Here is a 25,745-nt window from a genome sequence, read left to right as displayed (position 1 = left end):
TAGATTAAAAAGTGTTTTCCGTTTCTATGCAGGTGCCCTTTTGTATGTGTCAGAGCTGTATTAATTACCGTGGTGATTAGTCATAAAAAGAGAGATAAGTTATTTACCAATACCTGGATATTTCCTATCTCTGTAGCAATACCTTCTGTGTATTTGTTCCAGAGATGCCCTTTTAAGAAGGTATCTTAAGAGTAAAAGTCGTATCTTCCTCTAGTAGACAAGATGGAGGAATTTTATTTAGGACCATGTTTAAAGGAATAATTTTTGAAAATGCAATCTGTTAAATAAACTTTCCTTGTGTATTGTTGCAACTTGCAAAGGGAAAGCAAATTACAGAGCAGCTCTATACTGTGCACCTTCAGCTTTTTGCAATCAGACAGTACTAGGGATCATGCAGATTTTTTTCCCCATTAGGCTTTATACTGTAGGTATGATGATATTTGTTGCAGAGACAACCTTTTGACACTTATATAGCTTATAAACTTGTTTATCTTTGCTGGATTTACAGGAGTCCAGTATCTGAAGGAGGTCTACAAGAAGGCTGGAGAGAGACTTTTCTTGAAGGCATGTTGAGATAGTACGAGAGGGAATGGCTTTAAATTGAAATAGAGTAGATTTAGATTAGATATTAGGGAGAGGTTCTATGCTGTGAGGGTGGTGAGGCACTAGTGTATGTTGGCCTGTGAATATGTGGCTGCCCTGTCTCTAGAGGCGTTTAAGGGCGAAGTTGGATGCACTCTGAGCAGCTTGGTCTAGTGGGAGGTGTCCCTGCCCATTGCAGCAGGGTTGGAACCATGTGATCTTTAAGGCCCCTTTCAACCTAAATTGTTCTATGAAATTCTGCTGTGTTATGCTTACGTTACGTATTTCAGGTTTTAATTCTAGCGAAGAAAGACTTCTGCTGTTAATGAACATAAAATACCATGTCCTGCTGAATGGTGGAATCTTAAGAAATTCTAGGATGATAAGATTTCAAAAATTTTTTTACCAATTCGTATTTCATTTATAGGAAGAGCAAATAGTCTTAAGACCAGTGTTTCTCAGTGGTATAAACTGGCACTTTTCTTAATGTTAATTGGCCTTTTTTTTAATTGCTTATTGGTTTATGTTTCATATTAGTAGCTAACAAAACAAATACTTACAAGTGTCAAAAAAACTTACTTGTACTGTAGTATCTACTACATGAAGTGTATATGTGCTTTGAAACTAGATGACATTTAATTGCATGATGATTGAGTGGTGACGATGATGATTACTATTATTAAAAAAATTATTTAAAAAAAAAAACAGTGGACTGTGATGTCTGTCTGCTTTTTCAGAGCTTTTGAACTCACTGGCTAATTTTGGAGAAATTGGAAAGGAGTAGAGTCCTCAAAAGTTGTTGGGCTTTGTTTATTTTTTAATTATAATTTGCTTAAAGAATAGTACCTCCATGGAGCAATATTGTCCCAACTCTTCTGATCTAATAAGGAACAAAGAATAAAAATATTGTACTGTTGAGGTGACTGTATGAATGAGACATTTGATGTAAGTGTACAGTGTTAAGGATCCAGCATGAAAAGAGGAAATTGCAACTGTTGTGGTGAGGTGAAATAAAACAGAAAATAGTATGAGACCAGTCATAATAATTCATTCACAAATAATTAATTTAGACATTTCATTAATCTTTCTTCTCATGGAAAGTTGTTTATAGCAATGTAAATGCTTCAAAGTGTCACATTATTTCCATGTTAACAAGTAGGACTTGTGCCAAAAGCATATAAAAATTTTCTTCCTCTTTCTTTAACTGAATATATACCTAGATAATAACAGAAAAAAAGCAAGGTCTTGGCAGTACCCACAGTCAGCAAGGTCGAATAATTTTAGAAAGCCATCTTGCTGCTAGTAAGTAGCATGGTACAGTTTCAGTGTGACTGAAAAACTGAGGTTGAAAAGGGTTAAGAAATTACAATTCTCTCATAATTCAGGCATCTTATTACTGTATGGGATTGCTGCATTTTGACTACTGCCCAAGGGAGAATTGGGTGGGTGCAGAGGAAATAAAAACCATAAAAAGTTGGAACTAAGTGAAACAGTGAAGACTAGAGTTTTTGGGAAAGAAGTGAATGCAGTATTATCATTTTCTATTCGCTGCATTCTTTGATGCAAAGGAAAGCATAAGTCGTAGAATGAAAATTTCAGTTTTGCAATTCCATATTCACTACATATGATCTTACTTTTGAAGGAGTTGTCTGTATTAAGCCTAATTGTATTCTCCTATTGTGCTTACTCTTACAAGCATACAGGCTGAAGGAATCATTTTGAAAACTTGTTGCTGTCTTGAATACGTTTCCTATTTTGAAAAGCTTTCTAAGAAATTTTAGGTGTCTTGCCACAGAATAGCTTCCAAAGTTAAACTTTTCTGGAAACATTTGCTAGATGGCAGCACATAATCATCAACTGCCATAGAGAAGGGCAGGTTTAAAGGGAGATAGCTCATATTTAATGTGAAAAATTGTCCTTGTTGATCAGCAGTATACAATAGTATGAAACAGAAGCTACAGATATCTAGAGGTTTTTTTCAGAACCTCTGTTTCTTAAATTATGTTGTTCTGGTTTTACCGTCATAATCTGCCATCAATACTGTATTATTGCAACAAATACATTTTTCTTCCTACCCTTCTTTTTATTTTTTTTCCTTTGAATGATACTCTGTTTGCCAGTACCTCAAGGAGCTACACTGCAGAAAGCTCATTAAGCTAATGCAAATGAAGTCTGTATAAATTGTTTTAAAAATAAGTGTTCTAATGTATACCTACATGAATACCGTAATGGCTGAAGTTGAATATTAGTAAGGTATTGTATTATGTAAAGCAAATTCATAGAGTTGAAAGTCATTTCTGTCTGTGGGACGTGAATCAAATTTCTCAAACTTGATTGGATATGGAAACTTTGGTATCAGGTGAATTTTTCTCTTAAATTTGTAGTAATTAATTTCATACAGACAAAATAATTTTTCTCAGTATTTACAAAGCTATGAGTTTTAGATAATAAAAGCTGGTGTCTGCACAATGCTTGTCATCCATGATAGAATTGTTCTTTTTTCTTTCCTAAAAGGTAGAGTTAAGATAAAACCATATCCTGAGAATGATGTGTGTGCACACATATTTTTCAGTCCGCCAAGCAAAGTCCAGAATTAAAATTGTTATGTAGGGAGCTTAGTAATGAAGCTCAAGGTGATTAATTCCATTCATAGTGTTTTGGTACAACAGTTTGTGTTGTGATACTCTATGTGGCAACACTTAGCTCTTCTACTCTTTAGATTCAGGACTGATATCCTGTCCTCTGATTTAGCTGGGCAGCAGTTTAGGTGAATAGCACATTTAGAAAGCAGTCTGGACATGTGAATTAAGAATTTAGATTGGTGTATGGCAAAGTTGAGTATGAGTAGCGTGACTGATAATGAAAAAAATCAGAGAAAAAGCCATGGGGAGTGACCTTATGAAGAAAGACTGACGTACAGTCTCTGGAAGTCTGAAACTGGAGTCTTGAGTTATAGCTGAATTAATTACTCAATTATATATAATTCAGTAATTATACAGAACTGTATCTGTAATCTTGTCTCTTTTATCACAGGTCAAACAGAAGTAAACGTATATTCGGAGATGCTTATATAAAGACTGAGTTGTCTTGGTGTAGCATGGGTAGATGTTGTGTTTGTCCTTAGGTGGTCACACACAGCTAAGATACTGAAATTGCATTTATACATGCCTTCATTCACAAATTGTAGAAAGTTCAAGTACATCCTTTTATAATTAAATAATTTTTGGTGACCAAAGCTTCTGCATAGCAGTAAAGAGAACGTGGTCTGAATGGAGTATCAGGAAAGATTAGAGACGGGGAAATTTGAGTGGGTCATTCATTCTTCCTGAAGCTGAATTGACTTCTGTAACTGAGAACTGCCTCATGATTTTTGTAAGGTGCACTAAATGTAAAAGATCTGAGTACTTACCATGCTAGTCTTTACTGTATTATATATTTCTGGATTTTATACAGTAGGTCCAGCATGCTTGTATAAATATTTTTGAACTGATACCAAAAAAAATTAACTTAATTTTTTTTTAGTCTTTGAATGGTCACCATTTTTGCAAGAAGCATTCTGTACAAAGTGAGTTTAAGACTTCACTGTGGTATTTATTTGCAGTTACTTAGGATCTTCCTTATTTTCGGCCTTCTTTAGCATTATGTATGACTAGCTTATCACTTAGATGTGATATACCTCTCTGTGTTTTTGTTGACTTAGGATGAAATTAGACATTTTGTTTATTAATGGTCTGGTTTTTTCCCCACATTTTATTCTATAGAAACCAAGACAGTTTTTAACATTGAAGCGCCTTTTTGTGGAGAATTACTTTGCTGTTCAGACAGATGTGACATGCCCCTGAAGGAGTGCGATTCTCCAGCTGTGGTTTCTTGAGCATCCGGACTTGCATCTTCTGAATCTGGGGCTTCTCACTCTCCTTGCTCTTCACCCATTCCAGCCACGTGGTCTTGTCTCCCTCTTCGGTGATCGTAAGAAGTTTTTTGCTAGGGTAGCTACAGATTGAAGGTAGCAGGGTCTTACAAGTGAGTGGGAGCAGCAGTGAATGGGATGGGACCAGAGGAGAAGTGGAGAGATGGACTGTGCCACCACCATGAGTGAGCTGTTGCTTGGCTGATAGAGGTGCTGTTTTTCATCTTAAGTATTTATCTCTAAGTAGTGGCTTTCTGTGAAATAAACGTAAGATTTGGGGAGGGTGTTGAACTAGCAAAACCTAAAATAGGGTGATATATAATGTGTAGTTATGCTGTCCGGCTGGTGTTCGTTACAGAAATTAATTAGTGATCAAGGCTGTTAAGGCAGGAGAATTAGAAAGTTCAAAGGGGAAGCCAAAGGAGCCCCTTACATTTGTCTAATCTTGATAGCTTTACATAGTAAGTTCATAGGAGACTAGTTACAAATCAGCTTGAAAGAAGAATGTTAAAATTTCAGTGATGTCTAGGTATATAGGTGCCTAAGATGCTCTGTGTTCAAAATTGAAGCTGTGGCTGGATACTGGTGCTGCCAAAACCTGTTTATCCCTGACTAACTTGTTATCTTAAATACTTCTTGAAGTTGGTCATACAGTCTCTTCTATGTTACTAAGTTTATGTTTATTTTTTGGGAAATGTGGCTCGGGGTATATCAGAGGGGGAAAAAAATGGTCTCTTACCTGTTGCAAAAGAACAAGTTTGCAGTCCGGTAATATTTGAGTTGCGTTTCCAACAGTAATTAGGGAACTAACACTTGAGCCTTCTTGGGCTTTCTTTGAAAATGCTTTTCACTATCATGGACAAGTTGATGTGAGCACTCAGGTTTTTAGTGTATTAGATCCAAAGATCCAAATGGCTTCTATTACCTAAGGTATGTTGTGATACTTTAAAGTATGTTCCTAAGCCTTCCTTACACTGATGAAAAAGAATCCTAGATGGAAACTTTCAGAATAACACTGACAGAGTGCTGTAGACATTACGGTGTGTAAAACAGTTTGAAATACTGGGCAGCCAGTCCAGTGCAGTGATCCAGCATCTCACTGAAATAAAGTAGCTATCCTTAGAGATCTATTTGTGTGCTATCACCTGGGCTGTGTGGTAATCAAAGAGTCCCTTAGGGCAATTTAATATTTGTGTCTGCTGTCTTTATATAGAGGGGAAGTGAGACTTGAGATGAGGCATCTGACCAGTTATCTGGTATTGGACTGAGCTGTGAGATGTCTTAATGCTCATAATCCAAAATATAGTCTTGTCTTTTAAGGCATGACACTGTCTGATGGGGGAAAATACTTAGTTTAATGGCTTAGTCGTTACAAAACTTTCCAGTAATTGAGAAAGCTGATGTATAGGTTCCCTCAGTCTGAGATGAGTTGAATCCTGTGAATCTTGATGACCAGCAGAGTGCACTGATCACAAATATTAGCAAGTACTGTTGCTGGGCTACTGTCTGGCAAAGAAGGGCACTTTTATGGAGTGAGGGGAGCCTGGTCATGTATTTCACCAGTGGGAGCATTTCCGTGGGAAAAGTCCTTGGCAGTGCTCCAAGGGCTGCTTATCCAACAATTAGTATAAAATACATGAGTTCCCTGAAAGGAAAAACTGGAACTCAGAACTCTTTACTCCTGAGAAAATTGTTCTTGCTGGTCTATAGATGAGTTCTCTTTTGCTATTTTCTCACTGGTTTATGAGCCTTATTTCATCCAGCACCTATACAGTATGCTGACCAAGCCATTTTCTTGAAGTAGAAGTGTTTACCCTAGACTCCTATCCTAGGTTTTTCAGTTCTCTTAAGTGTCCCAGCATCTAGGCTGTTCCTCAAATGGTGGACACCAGTTCTTGTACTCTTCTGAGCTATCTGCCAGTATGGTTCAGCTGTATCAGAGAGTCTCTGTCTCTTGGTCAACTTAAGCCAGCTTTAGGTTCATCTGTGACCACTTCAAAATTATTCTTAAGGTAGAGTGGCCAGCACTTGGATACTTAGGAAAAAGTATGGGTGTTAGGATGCTCTGTGGTCTAATTGAAGCTGTGAATGACTGTTGGCACTGCCAAGATCTGTGTATCCCTGGCTTGCACATGGTCTTAAATATTTCCTTGAAGCTGGTTCTGCAGTCTCTTAAATGTCACTAAAGTCAGTCTAAAGTCTTCGAAAGGCATATGAACAAGTTATGAGAACTGAGTAAAGATAAATTTCTACACAATTCAAAACTAAATAGCTAATCTTTTCCATCAGTTCATTTCTTAGTATACTGGCAAATCACTACGTTTTTTCTGTATATTACAAGTCTAAGCAAAGTTGGAAAGCAAACACGGCTTTCTTCTTAAACTGTGGAATACTTGGCAGCAGTCATTTTAGCTCTGTGGAAATGCATGTAAAAATTCTTGCATTAGTTGTGTTACTAATAAATAATACTAGGCACAACAGTTTCTTGAAGAAGAAGGAAGTTGTGCTACATAGGGCTTGATTTCTGCTTAAAACAGTTCAAGTGTTAAATTGCTGACATTCTTTTACAGACCATGTAAATGTCCTAAGGAAAAAGTCTTTTGAAAGCTTATGAAATTTCCAAACTTACACTCTGCGAGATAGAATTCTGAGGAATTGTGGCTTTTTTTTTTCCCTCGGAACTCTTCCAGCAGCTGTTTCTAAAGTTTCTAGAGTTGCCACATCATCAGTTTTACTAATATTAGCAGCAAATTCTGATCTGCATGCTCTTCACACAGATTTTGTTTCAGCAGATTACTGAAGCAATTAAGCATGGCTAACAAGGCAGTTTTTTACTTCTGGCAGTATTGTATACAGCCGTTACTGGACTGCTGTACTTGAGGACAGTAATGAAAACTTTTTCTTAGCTCAAGTGGTTTATATAAAGTGTGTGTGGTAGGCCACGTAGGCTAGTAAGATGCTCTCATAAAACAAAAACATCTGTGGTTCCTTGGTGTGGTAGTATGCAATAATGAAAAAAACATGCAAATGGTCATGGGAAACTTCGTAACTTTTATTTTAAAGGAACTGTGAGGTACTTCCAGTACACGGTGTAGTTTGTTTTTTTTTATCAAATGTAATTTATAGCTATATATGCCTGATTAAAACACAATTTTAAAATGGTTCTGTTACAGTAGATATGCGTAATTGCAGAGGTGTTTCAGCAGCATTTTATTGCTGGGTGTGGAACTTGCTGCCAAATTAGGAAGGGAGCGGGGCTGAAATAGGTAGAAGGGAAGCGGTGATGTTAGACTTTTTCATAATAGAATTTGGGGGATTGGGGGAGGGGATGTTCCTAGAAGGAGAATAGTAGTCAATTGTGCATTCATTGCAAATTGCTTATTAGTATGCAGTGATAAAACTGTTTTCAGTTTGTCTTACGCTGTAGAGGTCAGTAGTGAAGAGCAGTAAAGGGAAGAGTCAAGTGGCCAACTGCTAAATTCAGTGACTCTTTTCATTGTCCTTCAAGTCATTTAAAGGAAAGGGATTTTATATTCTTGTACTGATTTTATATGAAAAAAATTACCATTATGTTGTTGCCTTTGCAGAGAAAGGTCACAATGATAGCTGTTTATTCATATGGCATTTAATACCAAATGAAATTGTGTATTGAAAAAGAAGCCGAGGCAGATTGCTCTCTACAGATACCTGAAAGGAGGTTGGAGTGAGGTGGGGATTGGTCTCTTTTCCCAAGTAGCAGGAGAAGAGGAAATGGCATCAAGTTGTGCCAGATTGACTGTTAGGAAAAATTTCTTCACCTAAATGTTTGTCAAGCATTGCAGCAGGATGCTCAGGTTAGTGGCTCAGTCACCATTCCTGGAAGTATTTAAAGATGTGTAGATGTGGCACTTAGGGACATGGTTTAGTGGTTGGCTTGGCAGTGTTTGATTTACAGTTAGGCTTTATGATATTAAAGGTGTTTTTCAATGTAAATGATTCTGTGAATCCTCTTTGGTGTTTTATGAGGACACATGAGAAAACACCAGGTCTTGTGTAGGTATGTTAATGTAGGAGGAGATGAGTGGATAGAAGGTGTTTGCATGAGAGGCTGGTGAGAACTGTTCTGAATAGCAATTAGTCCAAAGGAATGAATGGGGAATTTCATCCAGAGGCAATTATCACTGAGGAAATGCTGCAAAGATTATGAATAGCACAGAAGAGAGTACCTTACATGTATAAGATAGGAATTCCAGACAATATAAAACAATAAGGCAGTTAAGGTGATTGCTCGTTCGTGGAGGGGAAGGAAGGAGAGAGCTTGTAAGTCTTTAAATATTAGAACAGACATAAATGATGGGTGGGTGATGAGGTGTGTTGAACAAGATGAAACAGGATGAGGAATGAGGAGAGCTCATAAGGATGGGAAAGGGGAAATGAGTTTGGTTAGAAAAACCTAGAGATTGAAGAAGAATGTAGGAAGCTTCAGAAGAAGGAAATCTTCCAACAGAACCAGCACTTGATTCAATGGTTGGCCAATGAACATACCACTGGGCAGACCGGTAAGCATGAGAGGACTTGTTCCATCACAACAAAGATTTTGCGGGAGCCTTCAAGCATTGCTCCAGGTTTTTAATAAGTCATACTGCGATAGCTGTATACCAATCTCTTGTAGATTTGGCATCTTGGCAACAGATAGAGAACAACTTGTGTAAAGGTGTTTAAATGAATGGATGGATGTCAGACATCTGGCAGGGATATTTGAAGCTCTTTATTCTTTCTACTTTTCATACTTGTCCCTTTCCCCAGTTTCTATTGATGTCATGAAGAAACTTCTAGGAAGAATACAGGTCATTAGATTTTTGGGGTATTTTTAAACACTGACTTCCCCATGTGTTTGTGTTTATGAAAAATTCTCACAATGAAATAGGTTTTTTTTAAACAGATCTGAGGGAATAAGGAACACTAATTGGCATAGCAAGGTAATTCTCCATTCCCATTAGCAAAATTCTTCCCCTCCTTCGAAAAATACTCAAAAGTAATTTACATGTTAGAGACACTTTTTTTTTTTTTTCATAAATCTGTAACTACTAACTGGGATAAAGTTCCCACAAAAAATACAAGTCATAGAGGCATAATAGCAGAAAGCCCCTTAATAGATGAGCAGTTTTCCTGTTGGAAGTAGTATAGTATTTCAGTTTGTTAGGCCAATAATACTGCAGCATGTTTGAAGCCAATGGACATCCACCTCCCATGCTGGTGATGTTCACAGTCTTTGGCTGAATATTCATCCTGTTTGGAAGTGTAAAACAGAGAGATTATCAGGTTGTATTTCCCGAGGCTATGGCTTTTGCTGGTCACTGGCATACCCTAGGCCTGAGCAGGGGTTGTGTTCATTTGTATTCACTGGATGTGTTTTGATACTTACGTTTCATATGAGTGTCAGGTGTCTGTGCTAGGGGCACCATAAAACACATGAAAAGTTAGACTTGATAGTCTATTACTAAAAGAAGTCTCATGCTTCTTCAAAGAAATTTGGATCTGGTAGCATTTTTTTAATAAGGAGACAAATCTTTTTTTTAAGAAGAGAGGCAATAGTACCAAATACTTTGAAAGTCATAAACCACGAACAGCTTTTTTGTTCTTTCCCTATTTTCTTGTTCTCTTTTCTTTTTTTAACAAAGGATTTTTTTTCCTTTAAAAATGTGGATACTAAATTCTTATTATTTGTTTCTCGACAGCTTTTTTTCCAGGCACAAGAAAAAAGTGCTTATGATATTTTTGATTTTTGATTTTTTTTTTTTCCTCCTGGAACTCCACACACTAATTTTTATTTAATCAATGTTTTGGACTTAACATCATTCCCTGCTTTTCTTACTATGCTGTGTCATTCCATGACATACCACTCTACTTACTTCCTGTGTGATGGTTTTCGTTACAATCTTGTGATGCTACGTGTATAGATGATTTCTTTGTCTTTCTGAACTTTATACATGTCATATCAGAACATAAGAACTCTTGGAAATTACAGATTAGAGAGGAGAAACTTCTACTCTTTTTTTAAAATATACTTGCTCGACAGAAATTCCTTAGGGTTGTGAGGAGAGTGTAATAGAGAGAGCTGCTTATCCTTCCGAAATGTATCAATACTGGTGATACATACTTACTCATATCATGAAAATTAGCTGTAACTGTTGGAAGATCCACTTGATGTGTGGTTTGCTTCTATCCAGAACACTGACTTCTGCTTTAGCAGCAGAAGTTGATAGCTGTTCTTTTGTTAATGGTTGAGCATTCCCCTTTTTTGGTGGGAGTTTTCACATACCTAGGGAGCCTTCCAGTCTTTCTCCAGTACTTAGGCCTCTCCTTACTTGTGTTGACAAACTTTGCAGAGGAGGAGTTTGAAAAAAAAAACAGTTTAAATTTTAAAACAAAAAGTTTATTTTTCTTATCATAGTGAGATCGGTTACTTTTATGATGCAGGCATTCTGTATATTTATGGTCAATATAAAAATCGTGGTATTTGGCTACTTTTTTTGTCTTTCAGATTTATGGAGGAATGGAAAATGATTTAGTAGGTATTTCTCCAACTTCATCACTCCTTTGCTGATGCTGCTTTGTTTCATTTAATGAACTTGTAACCATTTTTCCATAATGATTCCTTTATGCTTGCATAATAATAATAATTATTTTTTATGTATTAACATATTATATTTATATATTACAATTATGCTTGCATAACAATATATAGTGACACTGAAATATAAGTTTTGAAATGGGTGAGTCTTACTACAAAACAAGTGTTTATATTGAATGATATAATAATAGTAATAAAAAATTCCTGGTAAAATTAAGATAGAAATATTTGTCAAATATAGTGATGCTGTAACATTGCACAGGCTTCCCATTCTTCCCCGGCCTCTTGGTGTGTGAGACTAGTATAAGCTGAGGGCAATTGAAGTAACTATAAAAGTATCTTTTTTGCATGAAGTGTCTTGCACAGAAGCAGCGCTCTGTCTTCTATCCCATTCAGCAAGTTGTCAGTGTTCTAATTTCTCCTGACGTTTCAATCACCAGATTAAATCATCAGTACAAAGAATGTGGTAAAAACAAAATGTATTGTATATGTAAGTTGAGAACCAGTGATGCCTGGCATGTTACAGCTTTCAGTACAGTATTCCATAAAGCTTCATATGGATATCCTCAGTTATTCCTCTGTCTCTTTTTAATTTTTTAGTGTGTTATCCTTATGGTTACTCCGTTTGAGTGTTCTCAGTAACTGTAGTTATGGCTTATGTTTCCTGTCCGTTTGGACAATCAGGGGATGGTGTTCTGTGTCTGGTTCAGAGCCAGATGTGCTGGTGAATGAGTATGCATGCACTGTTCTCAGCCAAAATGGGAAAGACTTGAATTCTGCTTGTGTATTTCTTCCATGTGGTTAGTTCATAGCTCCTACTTGGCTACCAGTTTTCACAAAACACGTGGGAGCTCTGGCCTGTGATGATTGGTCAACCTTGATTTTGGTTTAAGAAGTCCAAAAGTTACCAGAGAGGGATACTGACAGACAGTGTGCTTACAAACCTGATTTTCTCAGAAACCAGGCTAACAAATATAATTTCGAAATACACAGTTTCGATGCTGCACTCTTTCAGAATAGCTGAGAAAAGTTGTAACATACTAGCACTGAAGACTTGAGGGTTTCTGTGGTGACTTAGGAAGCCAGTACTACCATTTATATTAGCATCTCTTAATTCCAAGCCAAAGCAATGACACCACCGAAACACACCTCCAAAGTAATACTTGAATCACTGTGGTTGAATTTCTGTATTTGTAACGGTGAAAGGTTCTTACCCAATTTTGACACTATTTTCTTTTCATGATGGCAGTTCAACCCTACATGTTTGGATCATGTTTGTGACCTATATAATTATCGTCAAAATTACACAGATTGTTTGTGAGTCAATGTAGTCAAGTTGTGGTGTCGTGCTTCGGATTATGCAAGTAATGTAGAGATTCGTAGTGTTGCCTTGTGAGCAGTGCTCTTTTCCACCTGCTTTTAAAAGGTTCACCATTTTAAGAGGGGAAAAAGCCCTCAGCACTCTTATTACCTATAGACGTGTGTTCGCCCTCGTAATTCATACGTGACTACTGTAGCTTCTGCTGCTACTGTCTTTCTTTAAAGTCAAAGCTTAAGGAGGCGTGAAATTCACATGTGACTTCTAACTAGATCTCTGGTCTAATTAAGAAGTCCTAGGCATAGAAATCCGTTGATTTGAGCTTAGCTCCATTAAATGTCTTGATCACATCCCCCTTCAACCTTCCATGGAAATATTTTTAGCAGAGTGATAACTGGGGGTTATCAAACTTGCATTCAGCTGATCAATTAAATAGAGTTAGAAATTACCTTCAGGTAGTCCTCTGTTTTGGAAGACATGTATAATTTTTACTTCCATGTGGTTACATATGCAGTGATTTATCTAATGTAGCATCTTTAGTTTAAAACAGTTATTTCTTATCTGGACGTTTACAACTGTGGTGTATATTTAGGGTTTAGAAATCTGTCTAGCCATCTCATGATCCTGGTTTGGACTTGAATGCTTTCTGAAGTACTCCATAGAGTCTGACTCCATCCAGTGAGACGCTGACTTTGAAGCAGTAAATCCGTTAAATTTTGGTCTTTGGCAATGAGCAAGTAAGTCTAGGCTAGTCTTACTCTTTCCCAACTATCTTAGATATTTGGAATTGCTTTTCAAAACCTTTAGATGAAAATGATCTTTTCTAGCAGTTCTGAGTACTCATTGTGGTTTCTACTTGGAAAAATTATGCTAGAAATGACAACTGTTCTCCATGCAGGAGGAAATACAGTGCTATATTGAATAAAGAAACCCATATTTCAGTGCTTCAGTTGAGAAAGTACAAAGAAAGCAGCATAGGCAGACTGTGGAGGAAGCATTTGACAGTAACTCACAAGGGGTGTGTGCATTACTTTTCCTATGAGGAAGGTGGAAATTCGCCCAAGTGGGCGGTGTGCTTTTTTTCATTCATCTTTAGCAAACCCCTTGGGAAACCTGACAGGGGGAATACCCAGAGGCCTGAGAAGCTGCAGGTGTTTTGCTTTCTGGATGCTCCAGCTAGTGGTGGCATTTTTGCCTGCTTTGGGCAGCAAGGTCCGGTAGTTCAATCCAGAAGCATGTTTCAAGAATTTTTATACATTCTGTTAGTTGTATTGGGATAGGATTGAGTCCACGTGATTCAGACCTGTTTGCATGTAGCTGAAGATGTCAAAGGCAAGATTAATACCGCATTGGTGTGGCACAAACAGTAACTGAAAAACTGTGTTCCAGCACTTTCTATGCTGGGATTTGATCTTTATATTAAATAAAGAGATAGCTCATTTATTGTAGTCTGATTTGTTGTGGTCCATCCCTCTGTCTGTCTTCTGTGTGTTCTTACTTTGCTCTTTTGTGCTGGAACTAACTAGCATTCATGTGACCATCAGGGAAAACAGTTCAGGAAACTGATCTGGCTGAAAATTCACCTTGTTTTGGGTTTTTTATATATTGTTTTTTGTACTATATATTTGTATAAAACTGTTACAGAACTGAACACTGATACTCCACGTAGGTGTGTTTATGTTGTTTCTGCCTTTGCCACCCTACTTACATATGTTTTTATAGTGCAAATATATGAAGCTGTATTAAGTCTGACTGCCTATTTCCACATCTTTTGACATGTATAAAAAATATACTGTAATACAGGGATTCTTTTTGTAAAAAAAGAAAGGAAAAAAGGAAACTTGGCAATTGCTAACCTTTCCTAAGGATCTAAAAATCATTAGATCTTTCAAGGTGACATTCCAGATAATAGAGAGAAATATTTGTAATGAAGTTCCAGAAACATTTTTTCACTTAGATTATTCACTCAAAAGATTATGTACTATTGTTAGTTCTGGCTAATATGTGATCCAGCTGCAGGTGTTTTGAATTTTAAAACTCTGTGTTGCCAAATAGCACCAAAAATTAATGTTGAGAATACTCTGTTGCCATGGTAACTTCTTGGTTAGAAGACTGCCGAGTAACTGTAAAGTGAAACCAATGCTTTTGATGTGCCCTAAAATGAGGAAAAGAAAGAAGATCAGTGAGAACTGAAACATCACTTAGTTCCATGTCTTTCTTGTAGGTATTGGAGAGACCTTGAATATTCAACTTAAACACATTTCACTTTCTTTTTATTTTTTGGTTTGGTTTTTTTTCAGCTGGAGTTCTTGCCTTGATACTTGTTGTTGTGTAATTTAAGCAATTTGTAAAAATTTGTAAAAAAGGCCACTGTACAAAACACGAGTGGTTTTGGTGTGTTTTTAGGGACTTCCTCCCTTTCTACTTTAGCAGCACTGTTTAAACTTGAGGGAGTTCAACAGTAAATCTCTTGCTGCAGTAAAACCTAAAAGCTGTTGTATTCCTACAGGCATATAAAAATTATTTTTCCTTTTGCTTTGAGCCATTTTGATCCAAATAGATCAGGCTCTTACTTCAACCTCCTAGGGTTTTCATGGCATGAGGGAAATCTGTGAGGACTGAAGTATATCCTGTACCTGCAATTTCATTTTTTTCCTGTCATTCATTCACTAGACCCTGGTATATAGTAACTTGTCAATAGCAATATGATTGGCTGTATTTAAAATAGATTCTTCCTGGGACAGAACTAAGAGCCTTGGTTCTTGATGTTTTCTCCTTGTTATCCCACTCTCATGTGTGACCATGTCAGGTAAATCCTGCCAGCCTGGAGCATACAAGAAGAAACTGAAATGCTAAAGCCAGCTCGGAACTACCCTCTTTTTTTTTCCAGGCCTCAAGTGATAGAAAAGACATAAGAGACCTTATATTGCACAGTGAATTTGGATGCGTCTAAGTAAAATTACGGAACATTGCTTTAGGAACATCATCTTAAAATTGTAAAAGAAGTATTTTTGCACTTGTGTCTGCAAAGTTGTCTTGTTGAAGACAATTTTCATACAGGAGAGACTTTGCCATGTTGAGGGAGAGGCTGGAGGCCTCTGTTTAATGGGTGTGTGTTTGTTCAACCTTATGGACATTTCACAGTGCTATAAACTCTTACGATTAGGGGTTTTTTTCACTAGATGAGGTTAGATGCAGTGTCCTTCCTTGAAGAGAACAGAATGATTTGTCTTTTCTGGTTGCTTGTACCATAACTAGGACTAGACTGTGTGCTGGCATAAAGCAGAAGTGGATGAAGAAATTCTGGTCTGTCTAGTGCTGGTTGTTTAAGGATTTAATAATTTAAGTGCATTATTGGGTCAGGACCAAAATATTCAGTACCTCATGGGCTGAAGCCCAAGAAGAACAGTTGTATGTGCTGCAGACGGCTCCGAGGAAAAGGCCATGTCCATCAGTTTATTGGCTTTCATGCATTTTGGATAGCTGGGGCTCACTGAGTAAGTTAACTTTTGTTAACTTTGAGTTAAGAAGATTTTTAGACGTTCTGGGTCCTTCAGGTATTTTCATATACAGTACTAGCTTTTGTACATGGTAATGTGAAAAAACACTTTTCCTTCACAGTTGTTCTAGTATTTCAGTGTTTTTTGAATAAAATACATTCAAACAAGTCATATGCAGAAATGTATTAGTGCTTCTCTTAATCCATTGGATTTTTTTTGAAGAATGGTTTGGTTTCGGTTTTTGGGTTTTTTTGTCAAGTACAGTTGATACTGTAGTTCAGAGTAGACACGTACCTTTCTTGATACATCTACAAATCTTTAGTCACACTTTCCTTTACTTTTTTCTAATTGGCTGAACATTAGCTTTGTTTGGAGTCATATTGCTTGTACAGATCTCAAAACAAGTTTCAGAAGTGGCCAAGTATAACATTTTATTCTAATGTAATGTTCGTTTGAGAACTTTGCTGCTGTTGTCTTAAAAATGTGAAGGCAAATATCTTTGACTAGTCATGTGAATTTGAATGTATAATTGTACCTACACTGTCATTTTATCCACATTCCTTGGTGTGTTTTTCTTGCCATCCCTAATATGAGGACTGTTTCTTAATGATACAGACTTTCAGAACCTAAACCAGGCTTTTTTGATGTCGTTTTATCTAAAAATGCCTTACATTTCTCTTAAAGAAACTTGAAAAATTTAAAACAAGTTTTTTTGGAACTTAGTTATGTGGGAGGCTCTTAAAATAACTTTGTACTCTATTGCACATGCGTTTTATCTTGTATTATGTACAATAACCATGTTCCATTAATTTAAAAGAGATAATGTCTGTGATCAGAAGCCCTTTCTAGACAGTCTAACACTGATTTAGGAACTGATTGAGCCCTTCCAAGACTTTTGTTAGTTGAAATTAATTTCTGACTATGATGAAATACCAGTGGCCAAACGGAACTATTTCATGAAAAAAACCCAAAAAAACGTAGAGAAGACTTAAAGATCAAAGGTTCAGTTAAGTAATCCTGTGTCAGTTTCTTTCTGGGCACGAGAAGGGCTTGGACATGCTGAGGATTGGGAAGGTCTCATTGGACTACCACGCAAAAAGACAAATCCCTGGGAATGGCTATTAACCCTTTGGAGCCAGGTGTAACATGGGAGGCACAGTAGGTGAAGCTATTAGTTTCTCCCTTTCTCAGCTGTGGATTCTGGGTTAAATACAGTTCTTGTGATGTCTTTAAACACACACTTGCTAGAAACCACCCTCTTGGTTTGATATGTACACTCTGGTGGCTTTGTACTGTGTCAGTGTTACCCATCCATTCAAGCTGGGGCTGTTTTCATTGCCGGTTGAGTACCGGAAGCGTTGTGCAAAGTATCACTTTAATGTAGGCTGTGCTGAAGCCAGCAATTGCTTTTACAATCTCCCTCAGTAGTGTGCACTCCTTGGAAAAGGTGAATTGCAGGGGAGTTTCTAGTTCTTGCCTGTCTTGTCATCTGCTGATCCCCTGCTGTGCTCTTGGTTTGCCCTTTTTTGAAGGGGCAGCAGCAGCTACCATCTGCCTATGGCTTAAAATGGTTTGCATGCCGCTGGCTGGTACATGTCACACTTTGTGGCAGTGCTTACTGCAGGTGGCAAGCTGTTGGGTTGATGGATGCCTCTCTTCTGTGGAATGCCATTAGTTATAGAAATTTTCTGCATTTCATCTTTGTTTAGCATCAGTAGTAATATAAATACATTATTCTGTGAAGAGGCACAGTGCCGCAGGGATGATTTTTGTTTATAACCATAGCTTTTGAAATACACTTATGTGCATTCATGCTAGTCTATGTTACTACCTAGGCTTGTTTTTAAAAGTGAGTTAATTTCTTTTATGATTTCTTTTAGTTTTAATAATTGATATGTAATTTATATCTATTCGTACTTTGGTGTTACCTATTATTAATAATTTGCAAACACAGAGGTTTGGTAGCATTAATGAATAAGTATGGCTTAATTGTCTTGTAAATAGTGTTTCCCAACAAAATAAAGAAGTGTCTTCAACAAAGGAAAGCATCTGTTGTTCTTTGTTCAAAGAAATCCTTGAAGTGGTTATTTCCACATACAATTGCAGACTTCCTTAATTTCCAGGAACCCTAGATCCTATTGATAGAAGAAATTGTTTGGTTTGTGTTTTGCTTGTTTATAATTATTCTTTTGTGCTTACTGTGACTGCTGAGTAGATTAAAAATCCTTATTGCCTTGTCTTAAAGCTTAGTTAAGTCTGATCCTGACTTACACTGCAGCCTTTTTATGTTTCAGTGCAAAGACTTCTCCTTTTCTTACTGTCTTTTCTTAAGGTATTTATAAAAAATAACTTATTATGAATAAATATTTATTATTTTTTGAAAGTCATGACTGTTCTTGGTATGGGTTTTTTGGTTTTGTTTAGTTTTGTTGGGGTTTTTTTTACTGATGGCAAAGTTGCCTCTCTCACTTTGTAACACAAGAGACCAGGGGCTACCCTGGTGGTCTAAGCATTGTTTCAGGCACACTGTGAATCTGAAGCTAAACTTTTTTGATTGCTTTCCCAAAGAGCTGACTGCTTTCTTGAGAACGGTATGAGTACTTCCAAGAACACAGTTGATGCATACTGTCCCGTGTGAAAGAAGTGACTGGATTACATAAATGGATATTCCTAGTCTGCCAAAGAGCGAATACCTTCCCTCATTCCTGCTGTCGTGTCTATACAGCCTTCATTGGCTGGCAGCAGAGGAAGCTGGAGTTTGGCTCTTGTAGGCCCTGGAAACATGTTGTGTGTGCATTAATATTTCTAATAAAAAATAAATGACAAAATATTTTTGAGAGAAAGTTAAATATACTTCATGTTTGCATACACAGTAACAAATATGTAAAGTATGAGTTACTTAAACTCCAGTATGTTTCTAGCTTGTGGATGTTTCTAGTGGTTATTAAAAAAAATAGAGAATAAAAAACCCCAAACTCAAAACAACCCCCCCTCCCCAGACTTTCTAAGAAGGCATACCCAGTTTGCATCTGACATTCCAAACTCACTAAATGTACATAGTATCAAAGAGGTATTCAACCAGAAGCTGCATTATTTTTCTTCCTTTTAGAAAATGATGTACTATAGGGACCTATGGTAATCTCCTTCAGTGTCTTTTAAAAAAGAAATATCTGCATGCCTTGATGGCAAATGGTAATGTTATGGTTTTGTTCCGTAGCATGGTAAAGACTTGAGCAGTGCTGCTGTATAGCAGAAACTTGGCACTTAAGTGTCTCTTGGTATGTGGTTTCAGCTGTTAACTGAAATAGAAATGATTTTGTAGGTAGACCTGTGTGTAGTTCCTTCTACTAGGGTAACTAAGGTAAGTACTGACCTTCGCTGTAACAATTTTTGGAACACGAGACCACTTTTAGGTTAGTTGTTTCATCCCACAAACTTTCTTTACCTTTTCATTTCTCATGGTGTAAGTGGCTAACGCTGCCCCCCGTACAATTCCCCTCCCTTGATTCTCAGAGGAGCGCTGCTCCCCATGTTCCTTGGCTTCCCTGGCAGAGGTAGGGAGCATGTACGCCTCTCTAGAAATTGTTTTGCTCTGATTCAGCCTTCAGTTAAGCCACTGCTGAATACAGTTCAGGGCTTAACAACTTGATTGAGTCAGTAACCTAAGCTACAAACATAATCATTAGTGCAAAGTATGTGGGTTTTTTGTTTGTTTGTTTGTTTGTTTATTTTTTAGTATCATCTTTATGGTCTCTGCACAGGGTGTATATATACTAGCCAGACTCCCCATGACAGGTGTGAAATACAGCTCTGCGAGCTTTGAAGTTTTTTCTTTTCCTTTTTTTTTTTTTGTTCAGTTTAGGTTTATAGTAGTGATATTCCTGGTGGACTTGACTAGATGGTGCAGTCATCATCAATCTATCATTTTGATGTTATCTCTGAGAAATTAGAATAGAAATCTGATGTAAAGAACTTTATTGAGAAAGAGGTGCCAACTTAATTTTGAAACTTATCCCACTGGATCAATTTATGATAAATTTGGTCTTTGTCAGGAAGACTGATTATTTTTGTTTGTTTTAGTATTTCGTGTTATACTAAGTTAAACTATTAAATATAAAATCTTAATAGACATAGTATGATATATATGAATAAATAAGGAGGAAGTTGAGTTGTAAAAAAAAGGGTCACCACTGACTCCCTGTATCTCTGAAACGTTCATCATTGGCAAGACAGCACCTGGGCATAAGGTTTTTCATTATGGAATTTAGTTGCAAACATTGGGAAGATTTGTTTGTTCATCCTGTCTGTCTAATAATAATGACAATTCTCTTTCTTTGTTACTGGAGTGAGTAGTAAGATCAAAATATCATTGTCAAATTTTCTTTAAAACCGCCTGCTTTACATTTAGGAATAGAGTACTGGGTAGGATGGCAAATTGAGACAGACTGTAGCAAGTTAGAAATCACTTGGATTTTTGTTTTCAACAAAAATTAATTCAAATACATAAAAGAATTTCATATCTCAAATTCTGTTCCATCATAAATAATGTTTATTTTGAGAGTCTTTCCTTAATACTTCAAAGTGTTTCATAATGAAAATGCTTTTATGTATTATACACCAATTGACTTAATCTACTGCTGGCTTTTTCACTGGGACAAAAATAAGCCAAGTGAAGGCAAAAGGTGAGACTTTTCAAATCTCTAGCTCAGTCTAGCTCTAAGAATAATATTAAAATATGGCTAGTTAGGAATGTCTTGTCTTCTGTTTAGACCTCAGACGCATTTTTAGACTGTTGGTTGTTCTTCCTCTGATGTTTATGGAAGCAGTTTGATTTTAATGGAAATCTGAATTCATTTGAAATGGGATTTGGTTAGCAGGGAAATGCACTCTTTTTTCAAAAATAGTTCTTTGTTGAACTAATTTCTAAAATTTAAGTTAATGTAATGAATGTATTGTATATGGAACGTAATCAAGGAAAACACTTTATAATGTCTTCCATATTTCTCACAGGTTGTGAAGATGAGAAAAGATGTGAAGAAGGCCAGAGTCCTGACTATTCGCAGACTAACCAGACACATCGGGAAATTAAAATTGAAAAAGTCAGTTTTAAATAATAGTGTTCCTGTTTGTGTTTTTATAAATGAGGCAGTATTTTAATTGTTTTCACAAAAACAGAAAAGTGGGTGAAAAATGTACTACATTTAAAACTTAAGGCACTAAAATACCTAAATTCTGTTTGTCTTATTTTTACATCATTTTAGACTAAAAATACTAACTAGAAGGAGTTTCATAAAGCAGAATTGGAATGACTTTTTGTAGTGGGATTTAATGTATTGGAAGGTTATCTGAATCAGCTACAGAACCTTTTACAGCACTTACAGAAGTGTCAGATTTGATTTTTTAGGTTATTCTGTTGTTAAAGTTAAGTTTCACCATGTTTTCTCACTGCAGTTGTCTTCAAGATTGTGTAACAAAAAATACTTTCAGTTTGCATAGATATACAGGTCATACTTGATTTTTCGTCATTACTATTAATGAATTCTTATATAAACAGTTTAAACAATATTTTGTAGATTATACTTTTAAAGATTATTGGTGCAACATAATACCATGTGTCTTATTTGAGACAGTAGGAGATACATCTTTTACTGTGTTCATAGTGTAAATTGAGCATACTCTTCTCTCACAATTTTAGCAAGTTGTACAAAATAAGAAGCAAACCCAATGAACTTCCATATTTAAATATTTCAGATCTTAAAGTATAATTGTATTTGAGACACTAGTGTCACCTATTGTTGATATGAATTGTGGTTTACTTTTTTTTAATACAGTAACATTGTTTTTCATGTTGTTCTGCTAAATCCTCAGTGTTTCCTCCACTGTTCAGAACAGCAAAAGCGTTAGGCTATGTTCAGCTCTTTGCTAAAATGTTCATGTGACAATAAGGGATTGTGTTTATGCTCCATCTCCTGATTTTTTTATTTTGCTATTTAGTATTGCCAGTAAGGAAATAAAGTAACTAAACTGAGATTTTCTTAATAAAGATAGACTTCATTTGCAGGGGTTCAGAAGACTTGAAATTAAAGAACCAAAAACGAGTTGAGAGATTAATAGAAGAAATCCATGCCATGAAGGTAATGCCGTGTTTAGATATTTCAATATTAGAGGCAGTTATTTTAGTAACTGAAAGTTTTGTCTGTTCTCTGCTGCTGCCTTACTGAAACTTAAAGTATTTTCAGAGTAAGCTTGAACATTAACACAACTAGAAAATGATGAATATTTGCGTTTGTCAGGGTGTTAGACAGTTTGAGTCTTAAGCTTTCCAGGCTAAACATGAATTTGCTTAGCAGTGTGTGGTGTTCGAAGTTTTTACTGTAACATTAAAGCACAGAATTTAAAGTTCTCATGGTGCTCAGGAGTATGGGGAGGCATTTTGTGTGTCTGACAGTATAGTATTGGTGGTGTCTGTTCTCCAAGCTCTAAACATCATGCCATTTGTATTTAGTTCTGTTATAGTTTCAAGTTGTGTCTGCAAGGGAGTGGCAATGCTTGAGTCAAATCTTTTTTTTATTTTCAGCCTTGCTGTCAATTGATAGTTTTTGTATCTTATATGTTATGACATCAAGAAAATGCTTCAGAAATTTTATTACTTCATAATGATTTGTGCTGATCTCTCCATTTGAGTTGATACTACATAAAATTATGTGTGCTGAAATGAGTTATGAATTCCAGTCATAAGGGTTGAGCACAAGAGTCATGTATAGGCCATGAAAAATGTTTTCTCACAATATGGCTGTTTTGATTGTGTACTTGAAAACTGATTGTTTACAGTTGATAACTGTAGTGATTAAATCACTCTTACTATTGTGTGCTATTCTGGCAGGTTCTTTTTTTTTAACATTACTGTCTTCCTTTCCTCAACCTTGCGGAGATCTATCTTAGTCTTCAAAAAAAGCTAGCAACAGGAAAGGCTTCATTGACCAAGTTAGATGTGCTCTGTGCCAGATCAGGTAGAATCATATGGATTTTTAGCTTAATACTTCCAGTAAGAGTCCTCATAAACCAGTAAAAAGGAAAAGAAAGCAGACAGCACTTCTCAAACACCATGACAGTAATACTGAGGCACTCTGCTTTAATGACTTGCCATCAGTATTAAACTTGGTCTTGTATTTGCTCATTTTTCTCTCTCTTCTTTTTTTTTTTAAGTTTTTAAAATTTTTTTAATGGCAAGTTTGTGTGTCTCAGTTCCTAAGAGAATATCTCAAGTGATCAGGTGTGCTGGAGCACTGAGCTCGAATGTCCATGTTTTATGGGGCTTTTGTGAGTGTTTGTGAGAGGGTTTCACTGCAAGATTTGTTCTGCATGCATTTACCAGGAGTCTTTGTGCTTTTCCTTCCAGGATTGGCTCATGCAGACATCTTAAAGCGTGCCTGCACTCAGGACTGTATTGGCCAAGTACATTCAAGTGTTGCTTCAGTTGGCATGAATACGTACAGGGCTTGTAAGTGGTAGCTTTAAGAGTGGTTGTCAAGGGAGATTAGATTTATAGTCCAGAGAGCTGAAGGCAAATTTTACTCTGAAATACTTTGTAGAAAGGGAGGAGTCTTCAAAGTAAGCAGCTGAGAAGGAAAAACTCTCCCACTTCTTGGGCAGATAGCTAGTAAATGCACTTGGTTATCTGAAATTTTAAGTGCTGTGGGTTGACTTTATTGTTAAAAAAAATGCACCATTATATTAATATTTCAGTAGGAAAAATGTTGGGTTACTTGGAGATTTTTAGTCTTTAAAAATGCACAAATTGACACGTACTAGCTGTACTGTTTATTTTTTTCTTAGATGACAGAAAAATTTCTGTTTCTTATGAGTCACAAGCTAAAAGGCACTAGTTGTTTATGTATTTTTTTAACCACTGTTGATTTCTAGAATAACAGAGATTTTTAGAGATGGAATAGAAATACTCCTCATTCATTATGGAAAAAGTAAAAAAGACAGCTTTCACACCAACTGGTAATGTTCTTTCAGATGAGTGAAAGAACATTTTATATTGGTGAAGCCTCAGTATCAGCAACCTTTTGTCCTAAGTTATTGATCATACGATTTGTAAAAAACACTTTCACGTAACTCCAGTTAGGAATTTGAGAATTTTAAGGAAAGGTTGGAGAGAATAGAAATAGGAAGAGATCTATAGAGTTGCAATTTAGAGCAGGCTTGAATTATTCTAGATTATTTTAGCAGTTTTAGTGTCTGGATCTCAAACACATGCCAGAAGAGATTCAAAATCCTATCAAAATTGGTGGTCTGTGTGCAGGACATAGCAATTGTTCCTGTTCTGTTAACACCAAGTTGTCCATGAACTTCTCCTCACATGTTTTATGTAAGAAAAAATCTCTGACTTCAAAGTCTCTTACTGAATGATTAGTCTTGAGGAGCTGCAAACTGCAAAGAGCAATTCAGTGGAAAAGAAAAAAATCCAAGAAAATAATTACATCAGCCAAAGTGGTTTGGAGCCAGAAAGTGGACATTACACCAAAGTCCAATAGCGTGTGTATTCTCAGGATAAAAGGTTTATTGAAGTGGTTACTTAGAACTTCTGGAAATTCTTTATTGATTGGAGGCATGAAAGCTTTCTGTAGGTTGAAGAAAATAGTACAAAATTTTTTTGAGGTTTTCCCAGTTGCCAAAGACATCTCTTTCTAAACATCAGTCCTTTTTTCTTCCGTCTGTCAAGGACAAACCCAGACCTCCTTTCTCCTTATCATATATCCAGAAGACAAAAAAAAAAGCCTTCTGAGGACTGTTGGCAGCAAAGTCTTTGGAAGGACTTCTGATTACCTCAGAAGGCATAATTGGGGGATTCCATTTTACAGGGAATTTGTTTCAATCTCAGGGAAGAAAGACTGACATTCTGGAGCCTTGAAAGAGGTGTCTGTTTTACTGAAGCTTTTAATGCAATGGCTTAAGTTTCTCTTATTCAGAAAAAAAAATCTAATGGTTTGAAATCCTAATTAGGGAGAATTCTTTGCTTTCTTAAGAATTATGTTCCTCAGTTCAACTGCCTGTAAACCCACAAACTTTTTGTACTAATTAATTTACTTGGGGAATCTGTTTCTTGGTTAGCCGTGTTTCAATATGGCTGCTGCTACTTTGTGGAACAAATGTTGTCTTTCATCCAGGCTGTAACCAAAAAACCCAAAACACACCCAAGGAAAACCATCCCAGTTGCTTGATGGTGCAATGCTTAGAGACTGCCTGCAGCTCAGCAGGACTTTTCTGAATGAAACAGATTTGAACTTTCAGTTACAAGATTTTAACTTCTCTTTCTAGAGTGGATCTTTACTAACTACAGTAGATACAATAGATACAGTATAATATACTGTTATACTGTATAATATATATATAGTATAATAATGCAGTAGATACAATAGGAAAGACTAAATGCTTGCTGTTATTAAATGTTGCCACTTACTCTCAGGGATGCTATTTTCCTGTCCTCAAGTAAATTCTGAACAGACAGTGCTGACATAATATCACTATAAATACACTGTTTCCTAGGAATGATACAGTATAAGATGCTTTTACTTCTTAGGTTTAATTCTCCTGTCCCTGTCTTTTTTTAGTATGCTCTGTGTAGTCACATATGCACAGAGCATATATTCTGTGTATTGAATATCTATCTGCATATATTGAAAATCTATGAAGTGTTGGTGCTGGGCTGTATTGAAAAACCTTTTGTTACTTGAATTTGCAAATATTACCTATTGTATTATTGTTAGAATGACAATTTTGTATTCTCTGTATTTGCATTGTTAGAACTGAAGAATA

At 36.3% G+C, this 25,745-nt stretch overlaps 1 protein-coding gene across 1 annotated transcript in view; it reads left to right on the top strand.

Moving 5' to 3' along the window:
- The window catches only part of SRFBP1 (serum response factor binding protein 1), a 68,986-nt gene that overhangs the window by 1,631 nt on the left and 41,610 nt on the right, over positions 1 to 25,745 (top strand). The window contains exons 2-3 of the mRNA XM_048290647.1: positions 20,934 to 21,022; positions 21,985 to 22,057. Coding sequence (XP_048146604.1) covers positions 20,934 to 21,022; positions 21,985 to 22,057 — 162 coding nt within the window. The remainder of the gene's footprint in view (positions 1 to 20,933; positions 21,023 to 21,984; positions 22,058 to 25,745) is intronic.

This window comes from Corvus hawaiiensis, chromosome Z, assembly GCF_020740725.1.
Source record: "Corvus hawaiiensis isolate bCorHaw1 chromosome Z, bCorHaw1.pri.cur, whole genome shotgun sequence".
NCBI classification, from domain to species: Eukaryota; Metazoa; Chordata; class Aves; order Passeriformes; family Corvidae; genus Corvus; species Corvus hawaiiensis.
This window is presented reverse-complemented; position numbering and strand designations above follow the sequence as displayed.